Genomic DNA, 18,921 nt, shown 5'->3' with positions numbered 1-18,921 from the left:
AACTCGAGTAAGTATATTGAAATCTGAAGTTCTAGCATTTGTGCATAGGCACAAAAGACGGTAATGAACTATGCAAATTATGGACGTACATTACAATTTTCACTGTTGGATATTGTAACTAGCCTTAATATATGAAAATAAAAAATGGAGGTAAATTTGTTTTTCTTAGGCTATCATTACTGAGGTCCTCAAGTGGAAAAGTAAATGTATCCATCAAGTTAGAGCCTGAGTTTGTATCAAATTTGCTCATGTCAGGAAGTGAAAGAAGGCACTTGTGGTGAAAAAAACCAGGTGACACAGACCAATACAAAACAGACATCATTTGAGGGACATCAATTACTGTCACTGTAAAACAGAAAATGTGACTGTAAAACAGAAAATGTGAAGGAATTGCTTCTGAGCACTCATTACAGGATACAGGAAGAACTTTTTTTGTTGTACAACATTTAGAAAAATGTTGATTCCTTCTAAGGTGGTGGGGGAAGGGCATTATATGCCATCGAAAAAGGAACAAACATGTCAGTTTCTGTCATTTTGAAATAACTTTCTGCTTCTTTTTGTGTTTAATGTGGTGAAACTCAGAGGGTTGCGAGAGTGTGGAATGAGCTTCCAGTGGAAGTGGTAGATGTGGGTTTGATTTCAACATTTACAAGACTGTTGGATAAGCATATCTACGGGAGGGGTACGGAGGGCTTTGGTCCAAGTGCAAGTCAATGGGACTAGACAGAATAATAGTTCAGCACAGACTAGATGGGCCAGGGGCCCTTTTTCTGAGCTGTAGTGCTCTATGAGTCTACATTGCAACTACTTGGTAATATATTTGGTTTTCCCAATGAGTTTAGCATATCTTCAGTTTAATAATGAAAATTCAACATAATTTTTGGTGCCCATGTATTTTATCTCCAGCTTTAAAAATAATGCCATAATCGTTGTATAAATGGCTTTACCAACTTTACTTAAGATACATTCTGCAGATCAAGTACACATTCAAATACTGCCCTCGTTCTTCTTACCATGTCAGTTAGACACTTCTTCTGTCTCTGTGTACTGAGCAATATACTGTCCACCATGCTCAGCACCAATATTTCTTATTATACATTTTCTATTCTTTAGCTTTTGCTTACAGTAATTCTCCATCCCACTTTGACTTATCTGTCTGTAACCCAATTTAAGCATGTTCTACTGGGGCACATTGCATCCTTTGGGACTCAGTACTGAATTCTAGACCTTCAGATCAGACTGACCAATCCATCTGTAACATTGGTTCAGTTTTCCTCGCCATTAGCCCAATGTGAACAACCAAGAACGTTAACATAGAAACATGGAAAACCTACAGCACAATACAGGCCCTTTGGCTCACAAAGCTGTGCCCAAAATGTCCCTACCTTAGAACTACCTAGGGCTTTACCCACAGCCCTCTATTTTTCTAAGCTCCATGTAGCCATCCAGGAGTCTCTTAAAAGACCCTATCATTTCCGCCTTCACCAACGCCGCCAGCAGCCCATTCCACGCACTCACCACTCTCTGCGTAAAAAAACTTACCCCGACATCTCCTCTGTACCTACTTCCAAGCACCTTGAAACTATGCCCCCTTGTGCTAGCCATTTCAGCCCTGGGGAAAAGCCTCTGACTATCCAGATGATCAATGCCTCTCATTATCTTGTACACCTCTATCAGGTCACCTCTCATCCTCATTCGCTCCAAGGAAAAAAGGCCGAGTTCACTCTACCTATAAGGCATGCTCCCCAATGCTCAGCACTTTGCAATTCTTGTTACTTTGTGGTCTCACTTTTTAAACTTCCCTCTTTTCATAGCTTTCATATTCAATCTCTGACTTCTTTCCATTAATCAGCCCAGTTTGTATATCTGTACCACCCATTACTCAATTTACCAGGGAGATTCCCTTTGTGTATCCATCCTTCTGTAATCTCTCTCCAATTTAAAACCACACTTTTTTTCTTTCTTTCCTAGTTCTGAGGAAGAGTCTTTGATCTAAAATATGAACTCTGTTTTCCTTTTCACAGAAGTGGAATATTTTTGGCATTTTTTTGTTTTAAGTATCCTTTGTCTAGTTACTGAGCTTTTGCTTATTCTCTTCAAGAATATCTACTTCTTTGGAATTGAGATCACGTAATATTTGAAAATGTAGAATTTTCATTTAAAGTGCTCTAAAATCCAGATGATTATGATCCATAAACATTGTTATGTAGTGTCAGTAGGTGTCACTGAAGAGTCTAGTGTTGATTGCACTGTGATAAAATTTTATTATCTTGAACATTAGTAAATCAAGTTGTTACTTACATTTTGGGTTTGCTGAACACGAGGATTAGTGTTATAGGAGATTTGCATCATTACCTTTGATGGTTTCCTTTTGTTTCCTATTGTTTGATTAAAATGTTAATATCATTCACAACTATTGCCAAAACGTTAAATGCTTTGCAGCAAAGTGACACTGTGAAACTGTTCCTTTTCAATAGCAAAGCATGAAATGGCCAAGTAATTACATACTTATTAACAAGACCTTAAAGTACTCAACATGTACACATTTTTGTTTGATAATCCAATAGTGCTGGATTTGCAATTTTCAGTCCCGTGATTAGGTTAGGGTTAAATAGGTGGGTTGCTGGGCGGGTGGCTCAAAGGGATGAAAGGGCCTGTTCTTGCTTATATCTCAATAAACAATAAAAAATACAGTACCCTTTACACTTAATTAAAACATACAGTTGGCCCTCCTTATCCGCGAGGGATTGGTTCCGCGACCCCCTGCGGATACCAAAAAATGCGGATGCTCAAATCCCTTATTTAACCTGTCTCAGTGCGGGTGGACTTTAGGATCCAGGGCAGCACAGGACCCACCGCCCTCAGTGTTTCTGTTCTGTTGACTTATAATACCTAATACAAGGTAAATGCTATATAAATAGTTGTTATACTGTATTGTTTAGGGAATAATGACAAGAAAAAAAGTCTGTACATGTTCAGTACAGACGCAACCATCGTAGCTCTTCTGGGGACGCTGATGCCGCCTCGACATCAGCTGATCCCGATTCTCTCGTGATCTTTAAGTTCTTGAGGCTGTAGCGCTTTACATAGCCAGCCAGCCATCCCTAGCACTAACACTTCCACCAGTTTCAGCTTCTTTCTGTTTTATTGTACGAATGCTCGATTCGTTCTTACCGACCTTACGGCTCACTTCGGAATGCGACATGCCATTTTTCAAAAGATCTAATATTTCTAATTTCTCGGCGAGAGAGAGCACTTTACTCTTAGCCTTTGAGGAATTGCTTTGACCACGTAGTTGCTTTTTAGGAGCCATGTTTTCACAGAACAAAGTAGCGAACGAACGAGACGCGAGGCGAACAATGCTCGAACAACGAGTGCTGGAGAGAGAACTTCCGGGTTTTCCCAATTTGCGGTAGGTTGAATTCGCACATGCGGAACTCGCGGATAAGGAGGGCCGACTGTATTTACAATCCACAACTGTTGGAGCACATTTGGCTGTGTGCTACTGCTTATGCTGTAATTATGCATAAGGAGACAACCACCTTTTTTACACCAGTGTACCTTCAAATATTCCAGTATCTTATTGAACATATCAATACTAATCTATTACTTTTCTTAACAAGTGAGGGAAATTAATGACTTGCCTTTCAATATTAGCAAAACACAGAAAATTTATTTTAACTATCTTAATTTTCATTATTTTTAAACCTCACCTATTGCACAATAATGCTTTAAGCTTAAGTACAGATTTTAAGCTGCAATTGGACTATAAGTAAAGCTTTTTAATAAATTATCATCCAATTGAGGCTGCTCCGTATAACATCTCACAAACCAAAACTGTAGTCCAAAATCAGAATTGTTCAAAAATAATGAATTTTTTAATCAAAATTATAAATACACTTTAAAAATGTAGTTCATTTAAACCATATGTACACACAAAGGAGATGCCTGTGTAATTCATCTTGGACTAGAACAATATTTCCTTTTTAAACCTGGTAACTTAAAACGCAAACGTAATTCAATACATTTTATCTCCTATACTCAGTAATAGTAAACCATAATATGAATTGAGCTTCCTTTCAGCACCCGATCACTTATTTGCATTTCAGTCTGAAAACAGCTTGTCTGTTTCTGTCAACACATCCCATTCTCTGTACTTTAGCTATCGGACTTAATGAATTTATAAACATCTCCAGTGTGTTACATTCTGTTTTTGCTTTCCCCCTGAACTACCTCGATGTACTAACAGTATATAGTAAAAATATTGGTATGGCTGGCATATAAACAAATTATTTCACTGTATTTCAGCACATGAGGCAATGATAAACCAATTGTATAGCAACTCCTCTGTTCTCTGTGATAAACAACAGGCAAACAACAGGGCCAGACACCTGATAAAAACTCATCAGGAAATGTCACTAACAATATTCCCTGGATTCCACTTATAAAATGGATTTATTTGCAACCTAAAAGAGGGATTGGGAAGGATTTTGCAAAAATAATACTACCAGCTGCTGCACAATTTCTTTTGTAAGGAAACAATTCAATATCCAACCAATCAAATAACGTCAGGTAACTTGGTCCAGTTCTTGCTTGCTTCTTCCATCACTGTACTTCAAACTATCACTTGATCTTAGAAAAAAAAACACAAGCACATCATCGTATCTTGCTTCCCAACGCGCCCCCGCCCCCCCCCCACCGCCTACAGCAACTGCTTGTCTTTTTCTTCCTTCCTTCCTTTCCAATGGAATAAATCTAAATCTGATTTATTACCACTGACATATGACATGAAATTTCTTGTTTTGTGGCAGCAGTACAGGACATAAATAAATTGTGCAAAAGAGAAATAAGAGGGTAGTGCTTATGGATCATTCAAAATCTTGCACCTCCTCCCTGGTGGTTTTAATGAGAAGGCATGTCCTGGATAGAGGGTCCTTAATAATGGATGCTGCATTCTCGAGGCACCAACTTTTGAAGATGTTCTCAATGGTGAGGTGGGTTGTGTCCATGGTGGAGCTGGCTGTGTCTACAACCCCCTGCAGCTTCTTTGGATCCTGTGCATTGGGACCACTATACCAGGTGATGATCAAATCAAGTCACTTTTTATTGCCATTTCAACCATAACTGCTGGTACAGTACACAGTAAAAATGAGACAATGTTTTTCAGGACCATGGTGCTACATGAAATAATACAAAAACTACAATCAACTACGTAAAACAACACAAAACTGGACTATAGACCTACCCAGGACTGCATAAAGTGCACAAAACAGTGCAGGCATTACAATAAATAATAAACAAGACAATAGGCACAGTAGAGGGCAGTAGGTTGGTGTCAGTCCAGGCTCTGGGTATTGAGGAGTCTGATGACTTGGGGGAAGAAACTGTTACATAGTCTGGTCGTGAGAGCCTGAATACTTCAGTGCCTTTTGCCAGATGGCAGGAGGGAGAAGAGTTTGTATGAGGGGTGAGTGTGGTTCTTCATAATGCTGTTTGCTTTACGGATGCAGCGTGTGGTGTGAACGTCTGTAATGGCGGGAAAGGAGACCCCGATGATCTTCTCAGCTGACCTTACTATCCGCTGCAGGGTCTTGCGATCCGAGATGGTGCAATTTCCGAACCAGGCAGTGATGCAGCTGCTCAGGATGCTCTCAATACAACCTCTGTAGAATGTGGTGAGGATGGGGGGTGGGAGATGGACTTTTCTCAGCCTTCGCAGAAAGTAGAGACACTGCTGGGCCACCTTTGCTATGGAGCTGGTGTTGAGGGACCAGGTGAGACTCTCCGCCAGGTGAACACCAAGAAATTTGGTGCTGTTAACGATCCCCACGGAGGAGTCGTTGATGTTCAGTGGAGAGTGGTTGTTCCGTGCCCTCCTGAAGTCAACAACCATCTCTTTTGTTTTGAACCAGTGCGAAGGCTCTTCACAGTACATCTGTAGAAATTTGCTGGAGACTTTGGTAACATATCAAATCGCCTCAAATACCCAATGAAGTATAGCCATTGGGGTGCTTCTTCGTGATTGCGTCAAAAGTTGGGTCCAGGGTAAATCATCATGTTCATAGCCAGGAACTTGAAGCTGCTCACCCCTTCTACCACTAACCCCATAATGAGATAAAACTTCAGTAATAAATGAAGACTGCAGATTAAAGGTGACAACTATAAAATAAAAATTAACCCTAGGTACATATATTTTCCCCCTCCCCCCAATCCATTTAATTTGATTTCTATTTCTTCAAATCACTATATTTCTGGAATTCATCAATCTGAATCTTCATAATTTCCAATGATCCACCCCAAACACAACCTTTTGTACTTCTGCTAACTCCCATCAAATTCCAATCATTCATCATCCCTGTATTTGCTGGCCTATATTGGTCATGCAATGCTTTGACTTTAAAATTCTCATCCTTGTTTATAAATTCTTTCATAGTTTTGCTCTTCCCTATCTCTGTGATCGACTTAACCTCCAATCTTCCTTGATATCTGTTCATCTCCCATTCCGACCTCTTATTTGTGCCCATATTTAATTTATTCACTATCAAGTCAAGTTCAAACTTAATTGTCATTCAAGAGCACACATGCATGCAGCTAATTAAAGAACGTTCCCCCAGGGCCAAGGTGCAAAACAGTACATACAGTCACAAAATAATATCAGCACAAGTCCCTGAGTGGCATGGCTGGAAAATTGATGGCACATGGGATATTGCCCTGGAGCTATGTTCCTGCAAGAACAAGAATGCAGCATTTCCTCATCTCCTGCAGCTGAGAGCAGTCCAGCTTGTCTTTCAGGGAGCGAACACTAGAGACCCTACAACTCAGCATGGATTCCAGCATGCCTAATGCACCTCTATTCACTTCCACAACACCTCCAGCACCTTCTCCATGGGTAGCTGTAACAGTTATCACCAAGGCACGAGGTCCTGGTCCTCGGGCAAAGATTCCTGAATGCTTGTCATGCCTCTGCACACTCCTACACTGCCACCAGCGTCTACTCCAGCAGGTGACAGTAACTGGTGACGCTGCAAGAGGAGGGCCTGGTCCTTGGGCATGAATTCCATTGCCTCTGTTCGCTCTCACAACTCCTCTCCTTGGTGGCTATAACAGGCAACACTGTGGCGTGAGTGCCTGGTACATGCAGCATCTGAGGCTACACAGCTCCCTGGCCGCCATTCTCGCCAATGAACCAGACCTACGGTATTTGTATTACCAAGGTCCACCAGGGTCTTGCGATCACAAGAAAAATATTTAAGACAAACATTTGCACCTTTTGTTGGACTCAAAGTTCCAAAGCCCTTGGTTCTAAAATTTCATCCCCAAAATTTCTCCTCATCTTTTCCTTAAAACTTGCTCTTGCAAAGCACCTTGGGACGCAAAATAAATGGAAGGTGTTTTTGTTGTTAATTCAGAATTCCTCTCCTTGTTTAAAATGTCAGCTCTATCTTTTCTATTCAGCATTATTCATCAAGAGGAATAAAAGTTTTCTGTAACTATCAAAATTATTAATTATTTTAAATACCATAATAGGATTTCTACTCAATTTTTACACTTCAAAGAAATACAAATCAAGTCTGTGTACTTTATTCTTCGTTGAAGTGGATACTGTAACTGCATATCTTGCCCATACTTAACTCTATCTGCCTTTATCTTTTTCCAGTTCTTTAACTGGGCCAGATTCTTTCAATAATACTTCAACTAACTTTCTGTTCCTTTCCACACAATAAAATGTACCTCCAAATCAGTCACACCTATAATTATTCAGTCTTTTATCTGAATCACCAACATGATGATGAAAATAGGGAGCTCTGGAACAATTCCATGAGTGGCACACTTTCCCACCTGCCCTGTCTCATTTTCGCTAATCACTAATTCAATGCGCTCTTACAAATTTGTTAATAATCTTATCAAACCTGCTGGACAAGGAAATCTTGTAATTACATATTGGTTCTCCTAACTTCAGGACATCCAAAAATATTTTTATGACTTAGTTCTGAGGTGTAATCAATTGCAATTAAGAAATAAATGGTTCACATATCAAGCAATGCAATAAGTAGCAATTTACCTGGGATAAATATAAGGGGTGATTGATAAGTTCATGGCCTAAGGTAGAAAGAGTCAATTTTAGAAAACCTAGCACATTTATTTTTCAATGTAGTTCCCTCCTACATTTACACACTTAGTCCAGCGGTCGTGGAGCATACGAGTCCCTTCTTTGTAGAGGTCCGCGTCTTGGACCTCCAGAAGTGGTCCACAGCAGGGGTGATTGATAAGTTTGTGGCCTAAGGTAGAAGGAGATGAGATAATACAGTTCTCATTACATGCACGTGCAGTTCAACTCTTTGAGTGAAAATGCAGGAAGTTTGAAGTTGATAACATCTCCTTCCACCTTAGGCCACGAACATAATAAAAGAAAAACTACAAATTACAATAAGAAATACAGTAGATATAAAAATTAAATTAAATTAGTGCAAAAAGAGAGCAAAAAATAGTGAGATAGTGTACGTGGGTTTATTGTCCATTCAGAAATCTAATGGCGGAGGGGAAGGAACTGTTTCTAAAGCGTTAAGTGTGTGTCTCCAGGCTCCCTGATGGTAGCAATGAGAAGAGGGCACGTCATGGGTGATGTGGGTCCTTAATGATGGATGCCACCTTTTTGAGACATTGCCTTCTGAAGATGTTCTCAATGCTGGGGAGGTTAGTGCCCACGATGGAAACTTGCTGAGTTTGCAACTTTCTGCAGCCTTTCCCAATCCTATGCAGTGGCCCCTTCAGAACAGATGCAACAGCTGTAGAAATTTCTGAGTCTTTGGTGACATACCAAGTCTCCCCAAACTGACAATGAAATGTAGCCACTGTCGTGCTTTCATTGTAACTGTATCAATGGGCTCTGGTGTTGACACCCAGGAACTTGAGTCTACTCACCCTTACCATGCTGATCCCTCCATGAAGACTGTTATATATTCCCTTGACTTCCCTTTCCTGAAGCCTACAATTATATATCTGGTGGGTTGAGAGAGACCGAGGCCCAACGTGAACATGATGCCCCTCCCCGCTCCATGTTCATTCATTGACCAGTCACCCTCAATGCATGCTCTCGTTTTGTTCGCTAATCTCTTGTACGACACCTTACTGAGGCTCTTGGGGTCAAACACAACAAGCAAACTGAGTTCCCCTTTTCCATTCTATCAGCTGCAATTATGAAGCATGTAACAGACTTGTCAGATCTGAAATCACTTTGACAAGAGCTACTGGCTGCGTAAAGTCCTGTTCTCTTGTCGTTGTTGCAACACCATTCAACCAGCAGATCTATCTCACTCCTGTACCTGCCTCATCACTGTCTGAGCTGTACCTACACATACAGTCATGGGTAGAGATACAGCAGAGCAATGGGCTAAGGACACATCCTTGAGGTGCACCTGTATTGATTGTCAGTGAAGAGTAGATGTTATTTCTGATCTGCAGAGACTGTGGTCTCCTGGTGAGGAAGTCAAGGATCCAATTACAGAGGACGATATAGAGGCCCAGGATTTAGAGGTCATTAATTAGTTCTGAAGGTATGATGGTATGGACTGTAATCAATAAACAGCAGCCTGATGTAGGTATTACTATTGTCCATTTCATCCAAGGCTGAATGGAGAGCTAGTGAGATTGCGTCAGCTGTAGACCTATTGTGGCAATAAGCAATTTGCAGCAGGTCCAGGTCCTTGATTAGGGCAGGAGTTAATTCTGGCCATGACTAACCTCTCAAAGCACTTCATCACAGTAGATGTGAGTACCACTGGGCGATAGTTGTTGATGCAGCTCACCCTGCTCTTCTTGGGTATTGGTATGACTGTTGCCCTTTTGAAGCAGGTGGGAACCTCCGACTGCAGCAGTGAGAGACTGAAGATGTCCAGCCAGTTGGTTGGCACAGGTTTTCAGAGCCGTACCAGGTAGACCATCAGGGCCTAATGCCCTTACAAAGGTTCACCCTCTTGAAAGATGCTCTGATATCAGCTTCTGTGACAGAGATTACAGCTTCACCAGATGCTGCAGGGATTTGCACAGGGGTAGTTTTATTCTCCCTTTCAAAGCGTGCATAAAAGACATTTAGCTCATCTGGGGGTGAAACATCACAGCCATTCATGATGTTAGGTTTCACCTTGTACGATGTAACGCCCTGCAAACCCGGCCAGAGCTGATGTGCATCCATTTTGTCTCCAACTTCATTCGGCATTGTTTTATCACTTTTAAAATAGCCTTCTGTCAGTCGTACCTAGCCTTCTTGTATGGTTCTGGATCATTGGTCTTGAATGTACTTAGCAGACAACAAATCTCCTTGTTCATCCACGGCTTTTGGTTTGGGAATGTCCAGTGTGTTCTCGAAGGCACACACACATCTACACAGGTCTTGATGAAATTGGTGACAATTGTGGCGTATTAATTCAGAACTGAAGACAAATCCCTGAATATTGTCTAATCCACCAACTCAAAGCAGTCCTTCAAGTGCTCCTCTGCCTCCTTGACACAATAGTGTGTGTTTAACTGCATAAGTTGCATCTTTCAATTGAAATGTTAATTCTTATAAAAAGGCAGCTTACAAGACTGGTCAAATTTAAGGATCAAAAATCTTAAAAATTAAAATGAAGATGATTTTGTAATTTACTTTGGGGAATAGATGAAAAAATTGCTGCCATTGTCTTTTAGTTAGGGCGAGAGACTTTACTAGGCGCTCAACAATATGGCAGAGATTCAAAAGAGATAGGTGATGAGTAGGTCAAAAACTGGAGGGGGAAATTGCAATCATTACTTTTTACGGCATTACTTTTATGTTTTAATTACTTTTGCTTTTTTGGGGTGTTTTTAGTGAAAATTACGTTTTGTTTTAATTAGTTACAAGTTGAATACAAGCAAATTAAATATTTTAAATTAATTCCAAATATTACTTTTCAGTTGAGAAGAGCCTCCAGCCCAGCTTTACAGTCAATCAGAGAACTTCGAGGGAGGGCCATCAAGGCCAGCCACCTTTGGATTTTGGAATGTAGATATTGGTTTCTTACATCAAGACAATTCCTATACAAATCATGAATATTTCAACAAATTCAGCTCCCATTCTTCTGAATTCTAGAGAGAATATACCCAGTCTGCTTAAACTCTCCTCATCACTCTAGAAATTACTCCGGTAAACGGGTACAGTATATCTCACCTTAGATAGGAAGCACCTGCTGTAAGAAATACTCTAGGTCCTCACTGAAGCCCTAAATAACTGCAACTCAGTAGGATTTAAAAGGGAACTGCATATTTGTAAATCATAAGGAAAATGTGAACATTTTCAAGAGTCCTAAGTATGGTCAGTGGCTGGATTTTTGTAGTGCATTTTTCTACAATTCTAATCCCAACAAATTGTCAATCTATGGTTTGGCACCCTTTGACAATTTAATTTTGTTATATGGATTGTTAATTATAGAAGCATTTCAGAAGAGCAATTTCATTCCTTTGTTACCAACCAGCAATTAGCTAGATATATAACTCTATTACAGAGGAATAGATTTGTTCCTAAGGCAATCATTTTCATAAGTGCACAATTAGTTTAAAGGGGTTGGTTTCACTGAGTACCCAGAAAAAAATCTGCTTATATAAATATAATTTTTCAACAATGTGAACACTTTATTCTACATTTTTTAAAACAGTATATGCAGTTTTTTTTTGTAAACTACAAACATAAAAACATGGTTGTCATGTTTTATTTGTGAATCAGTTCTAGAACTTCAGTAATGAAACTGTTCCCTATTGAGACTCTATGTACATACGGTATACAGAACGGCTTTGCTCTGTTTCCAGCCACGCAGGGACGTGAAGTCTATCACCTTCTTTTGTACATTTCTGTTTCAAAGGACAAAAGCTATTTTAATTTTCTACCTATTCAAGTATCAACTGTAGAATATCAGCAATCTAAATTTATTCTCATTAAAAATTGAAAAAAAAGGGCTTATGGTGATTCATCATATTTTTCTTTCCTTTCAAAGAAATGACAACCAATAATCAAAAACCTGTACAACCATGATGCCACAGACAAAAAAAAAACAGAACCTGCAGGCTCGAGTAGGTCGAGGATCAATTGAAACAGAGAGGTGATATGGGAAAATATGGATGGTGCAAAAGGAGTTGATGGTTTTCCTTTCATACATCTGAAGTAAAAGAAACGAACAACTGCATTTTTCTTGAATCTTTCTCAATTTCAGCTTATCCCAAGGTACTTTAGCGTCACTTTATAAACATATAATCTATTTATAAAAATTGATCTTATGTATATATGGCTACCTTCAGCAAGTTACTTGTACATTGCATTTTATAGGATTGCTTTTATATTAATATTTACTGTGTTTTGTGCTTATTGTTTTTTTTTGATGCTGCACTGAATGCCGGGTAACAATAATTTTGTTCTCCTTTACACTCGTGTACTGAAGAATACAAAAAACAATCTTGAATCTTGAAAAATTCTTTTGAGGATAGTCAACAGTATTATAGGAAATGCAACAGTAAATTTGCACATGGCAACTCTCACAAGCAAAAATCATCTGTTTTAGATAACAATTATGGTAATACCAAATGAACACTGCTGCCATTTTGGGCTTATTTATTCAAAGGATTCAAAGTACATTTATTATCAAAGTATGTATAAATTATACAACCTTGAGATTCATCTGCTTACAGGCAGCCACGAAACAAGAAACCCAAAATAACCCAATTTAAAAAAAAGGCCACTACCCAAAGCACAGAGAAAGAGGGGAAAAAACACAAATCATGCAAACAATAAAAGCAAGCAACAGCATTCTGAACCAAAATAAACCCATAGACCCAGACCTCAGAACAGCTGGAGTCGGTCCATAGCCTCGGTCGTAGCGGGGCAAATTACCGTGAAGCTCACAGACATGAAGCACGTAGCAGCCAGAGCAGTCTCACAGCCTCAGTGCTGAGAAGAGTGGAGCAAAACGTCACTGAGCAGAACTGACTCGACCCTTGTGTCCGGTCTCGACACCCTGCCTTTACAGTCTATCTAGCCCAGTATTTAAATTGTCCAGGCACTGGGTCGCCCCGCCCCCCCCACACACTTGTACCTGAGCCCCGCCACAGCGATATGCTCTGCCCCGTAAATGACCTTTCCAAATCAGCACAGCACTTAGATGGATCAAACCTTGCTCCCGGTCAATAGCTCTGCTTCAACCTTTCTCTACTCCGCTCACTCCAACTTTGTCTCCGAAGTTCCAACTTCTCCACTTCTCTTCTCGAACACGCCTTTACCTCATTGTGATTCCGTTTTGTACCCGTATGCCTCAACCATCAGATCAGCCTTGCCTTCGCTCGGCTCTTCGTTGTTTGCAGTGATTGTTTACTACAATTTTCCATATAAAAACCGTTATTATTAGAATATCTGGTCGAATTCCTTGATTTGAAAACCACCAGTAAGCTGTCACTCACCTTCAGTAGCGCCACCTTAAACCACTCATTATTGCACCAAACCGGCTTACTGCATCAAATACAACTTAGCACAAAAATGCCAGTCTGGATTACGTGTTCAGGTCTCTGGAATAGGATTTTAACCACTGCATTGTGACTCAGACGACAGACTTAAAAAGGTGGAGGAATTATTTTATGGGATGAAAGTTTGAAAAGGTTTTGCAGAGTTTCACAAGGAACCATTATCTCCAGATCCTCCACCCACCACTGAACATTCTGTAATGTCCTCCTGCAAAAGATGGCTCCCATGGTATTGCCATTGAACAATAATTAAATGTTTTCACTTCCAAGGCTGATAGGCTTGATTGGCTTATGTTTGGAGTGCAAGAGTAACTGAGGTATCACCATGAACAGACAGATGTATAATTGCACTTTTTCTAAGATATCTGGAATTTTAATAATCCAGTGCATTCTCCTATTAGGATGTCCGTACTAAGTTTGCAAGTCAGTTACTCCGAACTGATGCAAAAGGCTCTGCACCATGCGCTGGTGACCCCTTCACCTATCTCCAACCCTCCTCCTCTTCTTGGACACCCCACTCTGGTACTGTCTGCTCTGGATCTTTTCATCTCAAATTGCTGACAAGAGATCAACCGGCTCGACTTCAGCACTCCTCTCTCCTCCTCGAACCTGATTCCCTTAGAACGCACGGCCCTCCACTCTCTCCAGACTAATTCTGACTTTACCATCAGACGTCTGGTGGATTGACCTCTACCATACTTAGGCCAGGTGGCAACTCTCAGACACCTCCACAGACTTACTCCTGGAAGAGGACCCCACTCTGGACCATCCGAAAACCGTCTCTGACACCATCACTGACCTCAGCAACTCTGGAGAACTCCACTATCTCCAAAGGGCTCCTACCACCAAATATATATTTATCTCCCCTCCTCTCTCCACTTTCTGCAGAGGTCCTCTTGTTCATTTGTCCATTCATCCTTCCCAGCACTTATCCTTGCAAGCAGAAAAAATGCTACAGCTACACCTTCCCAATCACTTCCTTCCTCTCCTCCATTCGGGGCCCCAAACAGTCCTTCCAGGTGGGGCAACATTTGCCCTGTGAACCTACTGCAGCCATCTGTATTGTGTTCTGAGCTTCTGATGCAGCCTCCTCTACACTGGTGAGACATGTTGTAAATTGGGGGATTGCTTCGTTGAACACCTCCACTCCATAATCCAAAGGGAACCTTGCCAGTCGCCAAACATTTTAATTCGCATTCCCTTTCCTGTACCGACACGTCGGTCCATGGTCTCCTCTTGTTCCATGATGAGGGTGAAGGAGCAACACCTAATATTCTGTCTGGGTAGCTTCCAACCTGATGGCATGAATATCAATTCCTCTTTCTGGTAAAGAAAATTTTCCCTTGCCCTCCCTTCTTCTATTCCCCACTCTGGCCCCTTACCTCTTCTCACCTGCCTATCACTTCCTCCCAGTCTCCTCATTTCCATTCTCCTGTGGTCCACTCTCCTCTCCTATCAGATTCCTTCTTCTCCAGCCCTTTACCTTTCCTAGCCTCCTGGCTTCACTTCTCACCTTCTAACTAGTCCTCCTTCCCCTCCCCTCCACCTTTGTATTCTGTTGCCTTCCTTTCCAGTCCTGAAGAAGGGTCTCACTCCAAAATGTCAAATTAATTTCCAGAGATGCTGCCTGGCCTGCTGAATTCCTCCAGCATCTTGTGTGTGTTGCCTTGGATTTCCAGCACCTGCAGAATTTCTCATGTTTGTGTACCTGATCCAGCCCCTTTCACTTCAATTTTTGAGGAAATTGCTGGAGGAACTCAGCAGGTTCAGGTAGCATCTATGGAGGTGATATACACAGTAGACATTTTAGGCTAAGCTTCTTCTTAAGGACTGGAAAAGAAAGGGGAAGAAGCCAAAATAAGAAGGTGGGGGAGAACAAGCTGGCAGGTAATAGCTGAGTCCAGGTGAGGGGGAAGGGGGTGGCTGTGTCTAATTCTTGACCACATGCTGTTTTCTAACACGTGTATGCCTGTAGAAGTGGCATTTTGTAATAAACAGCGGATTTCCAGTGCAATATGATCGTAGAGTTTGGTGTTATGTGATAAAAGAAAGCTCTGCTATGGACCGCCCCAAGCCCAGCTGTGAAAGGAGAAATATTGGTCATGGGGCTAGCAACCCCATCCAGAGCTACAGGAGCTCCGAAGACCTCGTCCCCAGGAGAGGAAGGATCTTTGGTGGGAACAGCTTGAAAGACTGGTCCAAGACAGAGGACGCAGGTGAACTGCTGTTGGCGGCCTAGGCCCCAGTGGGGATGATGGGCTTAAGGAAAAAAGAAAGATAAAGGAAATGTATAAAGTGTAACCACTTACGTTAAATTCTAGGAGAAATGCTCTTTGTATGTTTATGGTTACTTGCAGAAATGCATCAGCATGAACTACTTATATGTGCTTGTCCCTTGCAATAAATACTGAGAAATATACATTTTTATGTGTGGATTTATAAACAACTGACAGAAAGTTTCCAACGATGGGAAGGTTACAACAATGGCAGTCCATTCTGAAACTACTAAAACTGTCCAGCTGAACAGAAGATCCGAACGTAGCTTTAAATTGGTCAAGTCATACTTCTGGTTGTACCTCATTAAAGCACCAACCTTTACCTTGCATGCTGAGGTGGATTGCTCTTCGTAGATCTGCTTCTTCATCTTCCGTCTCCATGTGTTGACGGCTTAGTGACAATGCTCGCTGCAGACTTTCATCGTCTTCATCATCCAAAACATTTGTAATTGATTTGTTCACATCAATCACTTGTTCCCAGTCATTGCTCTGTAACCTTGAGAAATTTTCAAAAAAATTGGTCAGATCATGCCATTGGTGAATACATGTAGATAAACCTTCATTACTGTTTGATTCTTTATTTCCTTTAGAGATATTCCATGCCTGTAAATACAATACAGGATATTTCCTTCCCAACAATAATTAGTCTTTTTAAGTAATTAGGTTACTGTTTATTTTTCACAAAAGGCATTCACATATCTTGAACATTTCTGATCTCTGTGGAAATAAATGAAGGAAATAAGCAGTGTTAAATCAATCACCACCAATACTCCTAATCGAATAGAATTAGGATCACTGCCAAAATATTACATATTTCCTTAGGACCAGAAGCAACATAGAGCAGGTAAATAATCTCTGAGGCTATTTTACAAAAGGGAATAGAATTTTAGCCTTTAGATCCACAGTACCTGTGCCCAATTTCTGTTTGTTGGTTTGCCTCTTCTCCAATTAATTTTGGTCTCTCTAGCTGTACCACTGCCATCCTTTTCAGTAATTCATCAGCTTCACATTCTGGTAGGTCTCCTCTTACTACAAATATTGAATAACCTGGGGGATAAACAACATTAATCTCTTTTTATTTCAAACTAACCAATCCCAAATTATTTTCACTAAGCTCTATTTTACATAAACTCCCTTTGTGCCAAGCATTCACAGCTCATTATAATTTACATGAACTGTGACAGAATGTTGTGAAGTATCCTGTTGGCTCAGACCACGAATCAGCAACAATTTAAACTAGCTTCTGGTGTAACAACCAGATGGTCCATATTTTGATTAAAAGCCATATGCATAAGAAAGTCACAATTAAAGATCAAGCACTACACATCACTTTAGAACAAAAACAGTACAACACTGGACAGGGTAGTAAGCCCATGATGTGTGATCTTAATGCTGATTTATTCTAAATTTTCTTCTCCTGTGTATTATCATATAACTTCATTCCCTCCATATTTTGTGTCTATCTGAAAGCCTCTTAAACTTCACCAATATGCCTGCTTCCACTGTTCCAGGTACCTACTAATCTCTGTGTAAAGATCTTGCCCCTCATATTGCCTCTAAACCCCACCTCCACCTTAAAAGCAAGCTTTTAAAAAATACTGCACTGTTTATTGAGAAGACAGCTCTGATATCTGTACCACCTATTAAAGATCCCAAGCATCCACTTTGTCTGTGAAATTCTGATTCTCTATCACTGAAAAAAAACAAGTAATCTGTTGCTCTACAATAGAAATGGTTTACCCCCATAACAATTTGCAGAAAGATATGAACAATAATCTAGCTGGGGCTTTCTGTGTGCGAAGTGGTTTTCATCATCCACTAACTGCCTGTTGTAAGAGAGTTTAACCACATTTCCCCGATGTTCAATGTCATTACCATGGTTGTATCTCACAGCATGGTCTGCATGATCTCTACTGATCAGAAACTTAACTGAACAGTCAAATAAATACTATGCTTACAATAATTTGGGTATCTTCAGTAAATGACTCATCTCCTCGGTCTCCAAAACCTTTCTGCACTCTACAAGGTAGAATGTAGTACTGGAATGGAATATCTCCACGATACTAACATTAAAGTTCAAAGTGAATATATGTCACTATTTAAAACCCTGAGATTCATGTGGGCATTCACAGTAAACCCATAATAGAATAATAAGCATAATAGACTCAATGAAAGACCATGCTAGCTTGGGTGTTCAACCGGTGTGCAAAAGACAACAAACTATGCAAATGTAAGTAAATAATAATATTAAATAATTAAGTATAATTATCGAGAACAATTTTGATGGTATCAGAAATGACATGGCAAATGTAGACTGGGACAGGCTGTTTTCTGGCCAAGGTGTACTTGGTAAGTGGGAGGCCTTCAAAAGTGACGTTTTCAGAGCACAAAGCTTGTAAATGCCTGACAGAATAAAAGTTAAAGATAATGTGTGGGTAACCTTGGTTTGCAAGAGATATTGTATCCCTGGTTAAGAGAAAAAAGGAGGTACAGGCAGATAGGAACAAATTAGGTGCTTATAGTGTATAAGAAATGCACGAGAACAATTAAGAAAGCAATCAGGATGGCTAAAAGAAGACATGAGGTTTCTTAAGCAAACAAGGCCAAGGAGAATACCAAGAGATTCCATAGATACGTTAAGAGCAAAAGGATTGCAAGGAACAAAATTGGTCCTCTGGAAGATCAGAATCGTAAACCATGTGCGGGCTAAAACAGATGGGGGAGAGATCTTAAAATTATTTTTTTGCATCTGCATTTACTCAGGAGATGGACACAGGATCTATAGAAGTGAGGCAAAGTGAGGCAAAGCAGCAACAACTTTTGGAACCTGTACAGATTGCAGAGGAGGAGGTGTTTGTTACCTTGAGGCAAATCAGGATGGATAATTCCCCAGGGCCTAACAAGATGGATACTACAGAGAGAGTGCAGAGGTGATTTACAAGGATGTTTCTTGGATTGGAGTGCATGTCTTATGGGAATAGATTGAGTGAACTTGGCCTTTTCTCCTTTGAGTGACGGAGGATGAGAGGAGACCTAATAGTGGTGTATAAGATGATGAGAGGCATTGATCATGTGGATAGCCAGAGGCTTTTTCCCAGGGCTGAAATGGCTAACACGAGGGGGCATA

General features: G+C 40.5%; 1 protein-coding gene across 3 annotated transcripts in view; it reads right to left on the bottom strand.

The window, feature by feature from the left end:
- Window positions 1-18,921, bottom strand: part of atxn3 (ataxin 3) — a 100,253-nt gene that overhangs the window by 25,261 nt on the left and 56,071 nt on the right. For all 3 annotated transcript variants that reach the window (XM_063046204.1, XM_063046194.1, XM_063046184.1), the window contains 2 exons: window positions 16,703-16,841; window positions 16,118-16,290 (listed from right to left, as the gene is read on the bottom strand). In XM_063046204.1, the coding sequence (XP_062902274.1) occupies window positions 16,118-16,290; window positions 16,703-16,841 (312 nt within the window). The remainder of the gene's footprint in view (window positions 1-16,117; window positions 16,291-16,702; window positions 16,842-18,921) is intronic.

The sequence above is a fragment of the Mobula hypostoma genome, chromosome 1, assembly GCF_963921235.1.
Source record: "Mobula hypostoma chromosome 1, sMobHyp1.1, whole genome shotgun sequence".
Taxonomy (NCBI): Eukaryota; Metazoa; Chordata; class Chondrichthyes; order Myliobatiformes; family Myliobatidae; genus Mobula; species Mobula hypostoma.
Note: the sequence above shows the minus strand (reverse complement) of the source record. Positions and strands in the feature narration are given on the sequence as shown.